Genomic DNA, 11,400 nt, shown 5'->3' on the forward strand with positions numbered 1-11,400 from the left:
AGAAGAGAAAGAAGGAAGAGACGCGAGAGAGGGAAGAAGAAGAGAAAGAAGAAAAAAAAACTAGAAGAAGAAGAGGAGAAAGGATGAGACGCGGCAGAGAAAGAGTGAAGAAGTAGAGAAGGGATGAGATGCGGGAGAGAAGAGAAATGAAAAAACGCAGGAGAGAGGCATCCAAAATTAATATACAATACATTTAGACTTGATACAGAACTTTTTATCTTTGAAAAAAAATATGAAGTTACCGTACCTCATAACTTATATAAAAAGCGCATGATTAATCCGATGTAGAACATTTATGGATAAAATCCTTCAAATTTAAAGATAAAAAGTGCTTTGAATAAGCCGATGCGGATGCTCTAAGCGGCGGAACTAGCAATTTTTGTTAGCTTTTATATCGTGTGATATATTTATTAAAAAAAAGATTAAAAATTTAGAAAATATAACTATATATAAAATTAGATCACGATAACCTGCTACGTACGTGAAAAAATAAAATTCTAAAACACTATTTAATATACGTTTCAGATTTATGATAATAATATTTCATGAAATAATATTCATCCATTATTATTTTTGTAATGAAAAATTTAGAATTTATTTTTTTCATAAACTCTACCAAGTAATCTTTTAGAATGCAATTTTACATTCTAGTATGTAATCTAATTTATTAAGTTTCATGTAAAATTTAGATATTTTCATGTCACATTAAACATATAATAATATAATTAAGATCTTAAATAAAAAATTTTCTTGCTCAATGAAATAGAGATGATAAAATGTCTAAATTATTTTTCATATAGATCATCAACCTTAAATGTTTTTTCTTGTATTTTCATTTTAGATTCACACTAAGAAGCCTAATAATGTATAATAAAAAATTTTAAAATCTATTTTAATAAATTTATTATTTCACCTAAATTTTGTTTAAATTAATATTAGTGAGCCTACATCCTTAAAAATAGATAATATATAGAAAGTAGGTATGTTAAAATTTTAGAAAATAACTTCTTGTTTTTTTTTTAAGGGTGGGGGGATAGGGTAGGTTTTGAAAATTCCAAAAATCATGCCCCCTTCAGCCCAACATGGGTCCGCCCCGCCACAAAGAGTCCTATTGGTGAATATCTTTGCAAGCTTTTGAATATTGACCAACCGGCCATTACGGGGAAAGCTCCCAGTCGGATGGATGGTAACCCAATTTTAACACCATCCAATAAAATCATGCCATTTAGGATGTGTAGCAAATTTTAATTTACACTCACTTGCACTAGATTCTCTAATTGTTATTCTCTTTCTCCTCCTCTCTCTCCCTCCCCGGGCCCTCACCCTGTCTCTGCAACTCCTCTCTCTCTCTCTCTCTCTCTCTCCAATTAAGACTGTAAAGTTTTTACGTTTTTTTTTTTTTTGCACACGCCCGATGAGACTCAACTCTATCTCCTTTCTGTGCTCCAAGTCTCTGAGCGATCGTGTTCGTCAAGAGTACCGAGTTGAAGATATAGAAGTCTCAAGAGAACACTGATCTTCTCTGCAAAAGTCGCTACTCTACTGGGGTGAACACCTGCACTGGAGCAAAAAATACACTTCAACATCTTAATTCACTACAAGAAAAAGGACTTTTTGCGGCTATTTTTATTTCCGGCGATATAATTATGGTCGCAAAAAGCCGATTTTTAAATTTTGGTAAATCTTTTGAGTCAATAATAAAAGTAGCCGCAAAAAGTCCTTTTTTGCGGCTAAAAAAACAGCCGGAAAAAATATAGCCGCAAATAACCCGTTCTGTAAAACAAAATTGTCATAACAAAGTTTCCGCCGTTAAAAAATTTTTGTTACAGCGACTTTTTGTATTATTAAGGCGACTTAATAGGCGCCTTAATAAATTTTCTACACTTACTCCTCCCGCCTCTTATTTTTCCACGCGGACCCATTTTCCCTCTCTTTCTCTCTCTCTCTCTCTCTTTCTGTCTGCACGGGGGTTTTGGTTCACTGGTAGCCGAACCGTCTTCTCGTCGTCGTCTCGCCACCGCATTCTCGCCGTCGTCTCGCCACCGTCTTCCCGCCGGTGAGTTTCTTTTATGCTCCATCAGTTTCTCTCGCTCTCTCTCTCTCTCTCTGTAACTCATTTGTTTCTAAACACCCGAATCAATCGGTCGTATCGATTGAAATTTTGGGGTTGATAGATGTATCTAGTTTAGTTGTTTTACGTTTTAGTCTTTGATTTTAAAATATACCTCTCGTTATTTAGCCATATGGATTGTCTAGTTTGCTTATAAAAGGGGGAAAAATGGTAAATAAACTGAGACCCACGGTGTTGTATCTCTTCCTCCCTTTCGGTTGCTTTATGGTTGTGAAGATATTTGGTTGTCAATGGTTCTAAAGATTTCTAGTTGGATGGTTTGCTTTTAATAATGAGTGTTTCTCTCTAATTTTATTTGTTGTATGGGTATTTTAATTCGTTCCAATATATAACAAAAGCATTTAAGCCCAACATTGAAACTGTATCAGGGGCACTCTACTCGGATCAGTAAATATATTAGGGTTGTTTTAGTCCATGATGGGATCTGTAGAAAGTCTGGGCTAAAGACATCACCTTGGATTCCTACGGGCAGAGATACAAAAATTTGTGATTATTAGCCTGAATTTGGCTCAGTTGGGTTGGGTTGGGTGTGCATTGGGTTTTTCATTAGTTGAGGTTTAAACTTGACTTGGGTTGGATTGGATTGCGCCTAGTCTTGATATCATGGACACATTGAGAATTGAAGGAATGTAGTTTACTTGTCCAGTAGTTATACCTCTTAACATCAGTTGCTTTATTCCTCAAAATACCAAACCAATTGATTCTTCACATATAACTTGATTTGATTTGAAACACTCACCAACATATTATTCCATTACTAACAGATTTTTTGTTTTGTTTTTTTTTTTAAAGAAAAGAGGATGAATACCCACACTAAGATTAAAATATTGAGTAACATGAACATCCAGATAAGAAAAGGTCTACCAATAAAACAGACTATCAATTAAGTCTTGTCGGAAATATATAAAAACTCAAGCTGCTCTGAAACTCTGATTTTATTGAAACAATCTCACCATCCAAACATACAACAGCAGAAAATTCATAACAAAATTGGGAAACAGATATAAAAACTATGCTTAGGAAGCATTCTCCTTTTTCAGTTTTGCGAGCTCTTGCCTTACCAGTCCAGCCCTCTTAATCTTTGCCAACATAAGTTTGAAACTATCAAAGTCAGTTAGAGAAGCCCTTCTCTTCTGAACAATTAACTTTCTGCCCTAGGAACTATTCTCCCACTTCTTCTTACCATCAGCTTTCTCCATAGCATCAAGCAATTCCTTCTTCTTAGGAACCCTTTTAATGTCAATTTTAAAACAGACTATCAATTAAGTCTTGTCGGAAATATATAAAAACTCAAGCTGCTCTGAAACTCTGATTTCATTGAAACAATCTCACCATCCAAACATACAACAGCAGAAAATTCATAACAAAATTGTGAAACAGATATAAAAACTATGCTTAGGAAGCATTCTCCTTTTTCAGTTTTGCGAGCTCTTGCCTTACCAGTCCAGCCCTCTTAATCTTTGCCAACATAAGTTTGAAACTATCAAAGTCAATTAGAGAAGCCCTTCTCTTCTGAACAATTAACTTTCTGCCCCAGGAACTATTCTCCCACTTCTTCTTACCATCAGCTTTCTCCATAGCATCAAGCAATTCCTTCTTCTTAGGAACCCTCTTAATGTCAATTTTAAGGTTAGTGAGAGAGAGCCTCTTGAAATTCATTTGGGATCTTTCCATATCAGGGGCATCCACAAGAGCTCGGTTTTGGTCGATTACATCGACGATGACAACGAGTTTGCCATAGTCTTCGCCGTAGTTGACGAGGGCGACCCTCCCGATCATTTCACCCAGCAGGGAAAGCAAAAAGCCCTCTTATAAAACCCATGGAGGGAATTAATTAAATGTGGTGCTGAAGTTGACAACAAGGCCAAAATGACACCCATTGATCTCTTGAAATGTACCTCTCGTGATTTCAAAATGTACCTCTCGTGATTTTGGCTTTTGGCTTATTCAATGATAAAGGATCTGTGAATATTTTTAATTTCTACACATACTCTAATCCCCTGGATCCTCATACATTTGCTGGTTGTATTTAAAATATGTGTCATCAATTAATATAATTAATGATAATATATACTTAAATTCAACTTACTATGAATATAGTCCTATAGACTAATAATATATTAATGTAGAGCAAGGAAACTGGAAGCATGCTACTTCAAATATAGATATACAAACACGACGACTAGAAACTATTATTTTCTAGTCAAGGTACAAAGGAAGATGTGAACAAAAAAAAAAAAAAAAAACTGGACAGACCTACAATAATCTACCAATACTTGTCGAAAATAACTTCTGTATTAATCTATATATATATATGTTTTTGTTTTTCAAAGTGTACAACATACTTGCCCAAACAGTGCAAAGTTGCAAACTACAACCGTTCGTCCAGTTGGCCTGGTTTAGGAGAGTACAAACTAGTGAATTTGTGTGAATATTTTTTCATATTAACTTATGAAAATACACTAGATCAGATGGGGTTGAGGGGCATATTTAGAGAACATCCTAACATCGTCCATACTGGAAAATCACACTTTTTGAGGTGCTTCTTCTATCATAATTAGTTCCTCTTCACAATGAACTTCATAATTAGTTCTATCATAATCTGTTATATCTATATATAACTAACTAACTATAGATAGTTTAATTATGACACACGTAAGTAGTACTGCATGCATCCTTGTTTGAACCATTTTTGGCTATATATGTACATATTTGACTAACTTTCACTCAAATTTACACAGTGGCCGCTTGATGATCAAGGGATAACATTGTGAAATTTCAAGCGATTAATTAAATATTTCAAACCCCAAGTAAATATAAATTAGAAATTAAAGTTCAAATAGGTTGAAGAGTTCTATACGTACAAGTACTAAATCTTTCAAGTTTCAGAAGCTGCCTGCACGTAATTATTTAATAATAATATTCTAAAATATGTGTTAGACCAATTAAGTACTTGTATTAATCCAAGGTAAGCGTGCTAGGACAATATTTATATATATATATATATATTTATATATATAAATGCCTCTATAACTTTCATTTTGCAAGAATAGCTGGCTATGATCTATCTTGGTTGTTTCCAACTTCGTATATGCAGAAACTGATCAGGAATATATGTTGAATATAATACAAGAAATGAGAAAAAGTATGATTAATTAATTAGACATCTCTCGTAATTATTAATAGCTAATAGATAGCTACTTGTTCCTGTGTAGCTAGGCTTTTAACCATGCAGTAGGTCAAAAGGCTGAATTACTTTGGGTGTCCTGTTTTTAGTACTCATCGACATTGGTGGGGTGAGTAGCTTTATATAATTGAGCTATATGTAAAAGATCATAAGTTGGACAGATGGGCAAATTCCCCTAATTCTACTGAATGGGTAGCAGCTTATAGTTTTTCAACCTAGTGTTTAAAAATGTGTTTAGCTTTTAAGCCTTTTATCTAGATATTATTTTTGCATTTGGTTCAGATCCTTTTCTTTTTTTCCTGCTTGTGGAAGTCTTTAGTCTCTTCAAACATCTTCCATTTCTTATATCCTTGATTATACACTTGATTTTGCTCTCCTTTAATACACTCTTGATTTTGTTCTGATTATCCCTAATTTTTTGCTTTGAATTTATATAATCTTCTTCTAAATTTTTCTTTGTAAATCATTTGGGCATCCTCTCTGAAAATTTAATGCTCTTTCATTTAGTCTTCTGATATTCATATGTTTGTTGTGACTGCTGGCACTAGATAAATTAATTGAATCTTGACTATATATTCATGCAACGAAAACCCATTTATAACGATTTTTTGTATGCACATATATCCTACTTACTATATATTCAGATTAATATTTTATTTCCCTTTCTCAGTAATATGTTTCCACATTTTTTTCTCTTCCCACATTTTTTTTTTTATTGTTCTTACAAACTGACTTAACCTATGATTTACGTGGCATTGTGCATGTGGTCATTCCTTATTAAACAACTCTTGCACCTCTACTTATTTCTAGATGGACAAGAGTTGGATGCAAATCACTGATAGATTTGGATCTAGGGAATATGCTGAAGGAGTGAAGGAGTTCCTTACCTTGGCCCAAACTTTAGCTGAGGGTGAGGAAATTCGTTGCCCATGTGTTAGATGTTCAAATAATTACTTCCTACCAATAACCCAGGTAGAGAGACACTTGTTTATTAAAGGTATTGACAAGAATTACACGACATGGATTTTTCATGGTGAACAAGAAGATTTAATCATAAGTGATGATGATGATAATGTACATGATCCTGATGAAGAGGATGACTTCATTGATGACGTTGATGTTATGTTACGAGATATTCGGGCTGGGGGATTTCCTGATGTTCCCATAAGCGATTCATTCCATGCTACGGGTTCCACATCGGTCGATACCTTTTCTGATCGGACTTTTGACCAGCTGTTGGCTGATTCCCGGCGTCCTCTTTATGAAGGTTGTACAAAGTATTCTAAACTATCATTCACTGTCAAGTTGTTGCACATTAAAACACTTGGTGGTTGGAGTGTAAAGTCGTTCGACATGCTTTTACACTTGTTGAAGTCAGCTTTTCCCAATTCCCTTTTGCCAAATTCATATCAAGAATCACGTAACTTGGAAAGAGGGCTGGGCTTTACTTACACCAAGATACATGTGTGTCCGAATGACTGCATACTTTATTGGAGGGAAAATGTGGATAAAGATGAGTGCCCGAAATGTAAACTTTCAAGGTGGAAATTCAGCAACACTAAGAAGAGGCGAATTCCTCAAAAGGTTTTAAGACACTTTCCGTTGAAGCCAAGGTTGCAGAGATTGTTTATGTCACAAAAAAATCAGTTGATATGCGGTGGCACAAGGATCAGCGTGTCATTCAGCAAGAGTTTCTAAGTCATCCTGCTGACTCTGAGGTGTGGATGACATTTGATCAAGAGCATGCTTGGTTCGCAGAAGATCCAAGAAATGTCAGGCTTGGTTTAGCTAGCGATGGTTTCAACCCATTTAATAATTTGGCTAAGCCTTATAGCGTATGGCCAGTGATTCTTGTCCCTTACAACTTACCTCCGTGGTTGTGCATGAAGGATCCATTTTTTATCACTTCACTCTTGATTCCTGGACCAAGATCACCAGGAAATGAAATCAATGTTTATCTTCAGCCTTTGATAGAGGAATTGATTGATCTATGGGATAATGGTGTTGATACATACGATGCAAAGGCCAAAGAGACTTTCAAATTGCATGCAGCATTGCTATGGACAATCAACGACTTCCCTGCTTATGGAAACCTCTCTGGGTGGAGTACTAAGGGGAAGATGGCATGTCCATCATGCAAGGAAGAAACAGATTCGATGTGGTTGCCATATAGCCGAAAGCATTGTTACATGGGTCATCGCCGATGGTTGCCACCGGGCCACATCTGGAGAAAGAAAAAGACTATTTTTAATGGCAGTGCAGAGCATCGTGACCCACCTACAATGTATTCAGGAGAAGATATACTCATTCAACTCCAAAGTATTCCTAATGCAAATTTTGGCAAAGCCATAAAGAAAAGAAAGCGTACCACAGAGGAATTCAATTGGACCGAGAAAAGTATCTTCTTTCAATTGCCATATTGGTCGACTATAAAGATTAGACATAATCTGGATGTGATGCACATTGAGAAGAACATATGTGACAACATCTTGGGAACTTTGATGAATATCTCTGGCAAAACTAAAGATCATCCTAATGCACGTCGTGACCTTTCCACTCTCAATATCAGGGAGGAGTTACACCTTATTCAGGATGGACAACGCATTAGTATGCCACAAGCATGTTATACGTTGTATGGAGCTGAGCGGACTGGTTTTTGTAATTGGTTGCACGGTGTGAAATTTCCGGATGGCTTCGCTTCAAACATTGCTAGATGTGTTAGTGTAAGTGACTACAAAATCTCAGGGATGAAAAGTCATGATTGCCATATTTTCATGCAAAGATTACTTCCTGTTGCAATTTCTGGATACTTACGCCAAGATGTACGATTGGCACTTTTCGAGCTAAGCACTTTCTTCAAAGAATTGTGTGCTAGAACATGTAAGAAGGAAGTCTTAGAGCGGCTTCAAGCTGATATCGTCGTTATTCTTTGCAAGCTTGAGATGATTTTTTCGCCTACCTTTTTCGACATAATGGTGCACTTAGCATATCACTTGCCACGTGAGGCCTTGCTTGCAGGGCCAGTTCAATATAGGTGGATGTATCCTTTCGAGAGATATCTCGAAAAATTCAAGAGATATGTTAAGAATAAAGCCTACCCGGAAGGTTCAATAGCTGAGGCCTATATCCATGTTGAATGCTTGAATTTTTGTTCCATGTACCTCCATGATGTTGAAACTAGATTCAATCCTCCTGAACGTAACGTCGACGAAGGAGAAGAGGGTGTACGAGAGGGACTTGATGTTTTTTCACATAAGGTGCGACCCATGGGTTTTGCATCACGTCACCAATTAGACGATGATGCTTTCATAAAAGCCAGATGGTATGTTCTTAATAACTGCACAGAGATTGGAGAATACCTAAAGTAAGTAACCAAACTAGTTACCAACTTAGTAACTTTCCATTCTCAATATACTAATTTATGTTGCATCCCCTACATATACTTATTAACCGTTATATGGGCTTTTGTCTAGTGAGCACTACATGCAAGTGAGTGAAGAGTATCCCAATAATGCCGATAGTATGCATGCTGCAAAATTTCCAGACTGGTTCAAGTCACAAGTATGCAAACTCATTTGCAAGTTCAGCCTTATTTCCTTTGGCCACATATGTTTGTTTAATGCGAGAACATGTATTGTTTATACTTTATTTAATTCCTTATTTGAACTTGTGATAGATTCAAGCTAGGCGTGCTGATAATGCCGAAGAAGTTTCGGATGATCTATATGCTTTAGCATGTGGTCCTGACCCTTGGGGTGCGTCCTATTCTGGTTGCATAACCAACGGTATAAGATTTCACACAAAAAAAGGGGAAGAACATCGTCGCACCCAAAACTCTGGTGTCATGGTCATTAGTGAACAACCAGGATCTGAAAAACTTGAGTTCTTTGGTAGACTAATAGACATTTTGGAATTCCGCTACATGGGTTGGCGTCGTGTTTACTTATTCAAATGTGAATGGTTTGACATCTCTGATTCCAAACGAGGGATACGTATGGAACCACATCTTACTAGTGTGAATATGTCGCGGACAGCTTATAAGGACGATCCATTTGTTTTGGCGTCCCAAGCATCACAGGTATTTTACCTGAAAAATCGCAGCATCCGTGGGGAATGGTATGTAGTCCAAAAGGTCATACATAGAAATGTCTATGACCTTCCACGATCATCCCTTATTGAAGATGATGAATCTGATTCTAGTGACGTTGATGCATACCAAGAGGATAATTCTGGTGATGCTTACGTGAGTGTCCATGCTGATGACATCCCACTGCAAACAGACATGCACAGGCCGAATGTTGAACCGGAGCAGGTTGATGTTGACACATTGGTAATGCAAAGGTCTAATCGGGACCACTTTGAGCAAGGTTTTATCAATGACGATACCAGCGAAGACAATTCAGATCACATCGCCGAACTAGAGGGTAGCATAGAAGAAGATAGTATCTCAACGGAGGATGAGATGAACTAGCGAATTGTGTGCTGGTAATAATCTCGTGATTCCACATAACCCATTGTGTTTACTTCAATTTGATCCTCATTTCGCCACTAATTATGCTCTCGTCTTTTCCATCGTTTCTTATCTAATGCAGGAAATAACCAGGTTGATTGCAGCGTGACAATATCTTATTGTATTGATGTTTGAATGCCAAAGATACTTCAAGAATAGCAGATATTCCATTGAATGGATGAGTTCGCACCCTTTATGTATTTTTGTTGCATAGAAGATTTTTATCACTTTAGTAACTATTTTGTGTGTTGTGCTTGACAATATAATAGTTTGTTATTTTTCAGTAGCTTTGACAAAGTTTATTGGTATATTAAGTTCAAGCAACAACTGAGGAATCCCCACACCCCTGTATATACGTAGTGTGATTGCAGGGAACATCTATTAGTTGCCTTCGCCTTGGATATGCCGGTCACTGGAAGAGGTAGAGGTCGATCACGTGGAGTGAGGGGTGGCCGAGGCCGAGGTAGATCTCAAAGAAATGACCGAGTTCAAGATACAGTACCCATTCCTGCCCTTACTGCCCAAAATGATGAAGTTCAAGATACAGTACCCATTCCTGCCCTTAATGCCCAAAATGATGCATTATCAAGCTCAGATGACTCAACTGAGCCACCTGATTGCGTCCCGAGCACAGAACCCAATGACATGCCAGCAGTTGATTCACAAAGTGCAAACCCGGATGGTATATTTCTAATTTTCTGAGGTGTTGTTTTACATAGTATGTTAGTGGTAGCTTAATTTGATTGTTACACGATCTATATGATGCTAACATGTCAATTGAAAACATTAGTACCACCAAGCCAGAAGCGTGGCCGAGGAGCAGCAAAAAGCACAGAGTTTGAGAAGTTACGAAAGCATGGAAAGATACCTTTGAGAATTAAGGATGGTGAGACTGCACCTTGTTGTGAAAATGCTACAATTTTTACTACAAGGGTTACATGGTTGGTTAAGCACCATATGGACTTGAGTCATGCTAGCTGGCATGCCGTTCCAGCTAATGAGAAGGAAGAATTGGTAACACGCGTTCAGGTTAACTTGATTTGGAATTTCATACATTTTCAAATAGAGTAGTTGAAATCCCAAGGTTGGAAATATTCAACTCGTAGCATTCTCTATAACAAATTAATATGTTTGATGTTTGTCCCTAGGCTGACTTTATCCTCGATTGGACCAAGAAGAATCACCGTGATACGGTTATGAAGACACTTCGGAAGCGGTTTAATCATATTCGGTATGATTTACATAAAACCTACAAAAAATACGAGAGTAATGAACAAGCACTCGCGAATGTGCCACCGTTGGTGACACCAACCACCTGGGTGAAGTTATGCGCTCGATATGCAAGCGAGGAGTATAAGGTAAGTTGGAAGTCACAAAAATATTGAATTACCGTTGCTTTTATCAGAATATTTTTGCAACACTGTTTGATATTTGTTAAGCTTGACATGTGTGATTGCTTTCATGTATATAATGTCTCGTGTGAGTGCAGCGAATGTCTGAACGAAATAAAGGTAATAGAGATAAGCAAGAAAACAATCACACGGCTGGACGAAGGTCATTTGTATGCCTAAT

At 36.9% G+C, this 11,400-nt stretch overlaps 2 protein-coding genes across 2 annotated transcripts; one reads left to right on the plus strand and one right to left on the minus strand.

Annotated features, from left to right (window-relative positions):
- Positions 1-3,427: 3,427 nt before the first annotated feature.
- LOC122299644 (60S ribosomal protein L14-1-like) lies at positions 3,428-3,910 on the minus strand. The gene has a single exon (XM_043110039.1). The coding sequence runs from the start codon at positions 3,908-3,910 to the stop codon at positions 3,527-3,529; it is 384 nt and encodes a 127-aa protein (XP_042965973.1). The 3' UTR covers positions 3,428-3,526.
- A 2,218-nt stretch (positions 3,911-6,128) lies between these two features.
- LOC122299645 lies at positions 6,129-9,789 on the plus strand. Its single transcript, XM_043110040.1, has 4 exons — positions 6,129-6,846; positions 6,927-8,682; positions 8,792-8,879; positions 8,995-9,789. The coding sequence occupies exons 1-4, from the start codon at positions 6,129-6,131 to the stop codon at positions 9,787-9,789; spliced, it is 3,357 nt and encodes a 1,118-aa protein (XP_042965974.1).
- The last annotated feature ends 1,611 nt before the right edge of the window (positions 9,790-11,400 follow it).

The sequence above is a fragment of the Carya illinoinensis genome, chromosome 16 (genome assembly GCF_018687715.1).
Source record: "Carya illinoinensis cultivar Pawnee chromosome 16, C.illinoinensisPawnee_v1, whole genome shotgun sequence".
Taxonomy (NCBI): domain Eukaryota; kingdom Viridiplantae; phylum Streptophyta; class Magnoliopsida; order Fagales; family Juglandaceae; genus Carya; species Carya illinoinensis.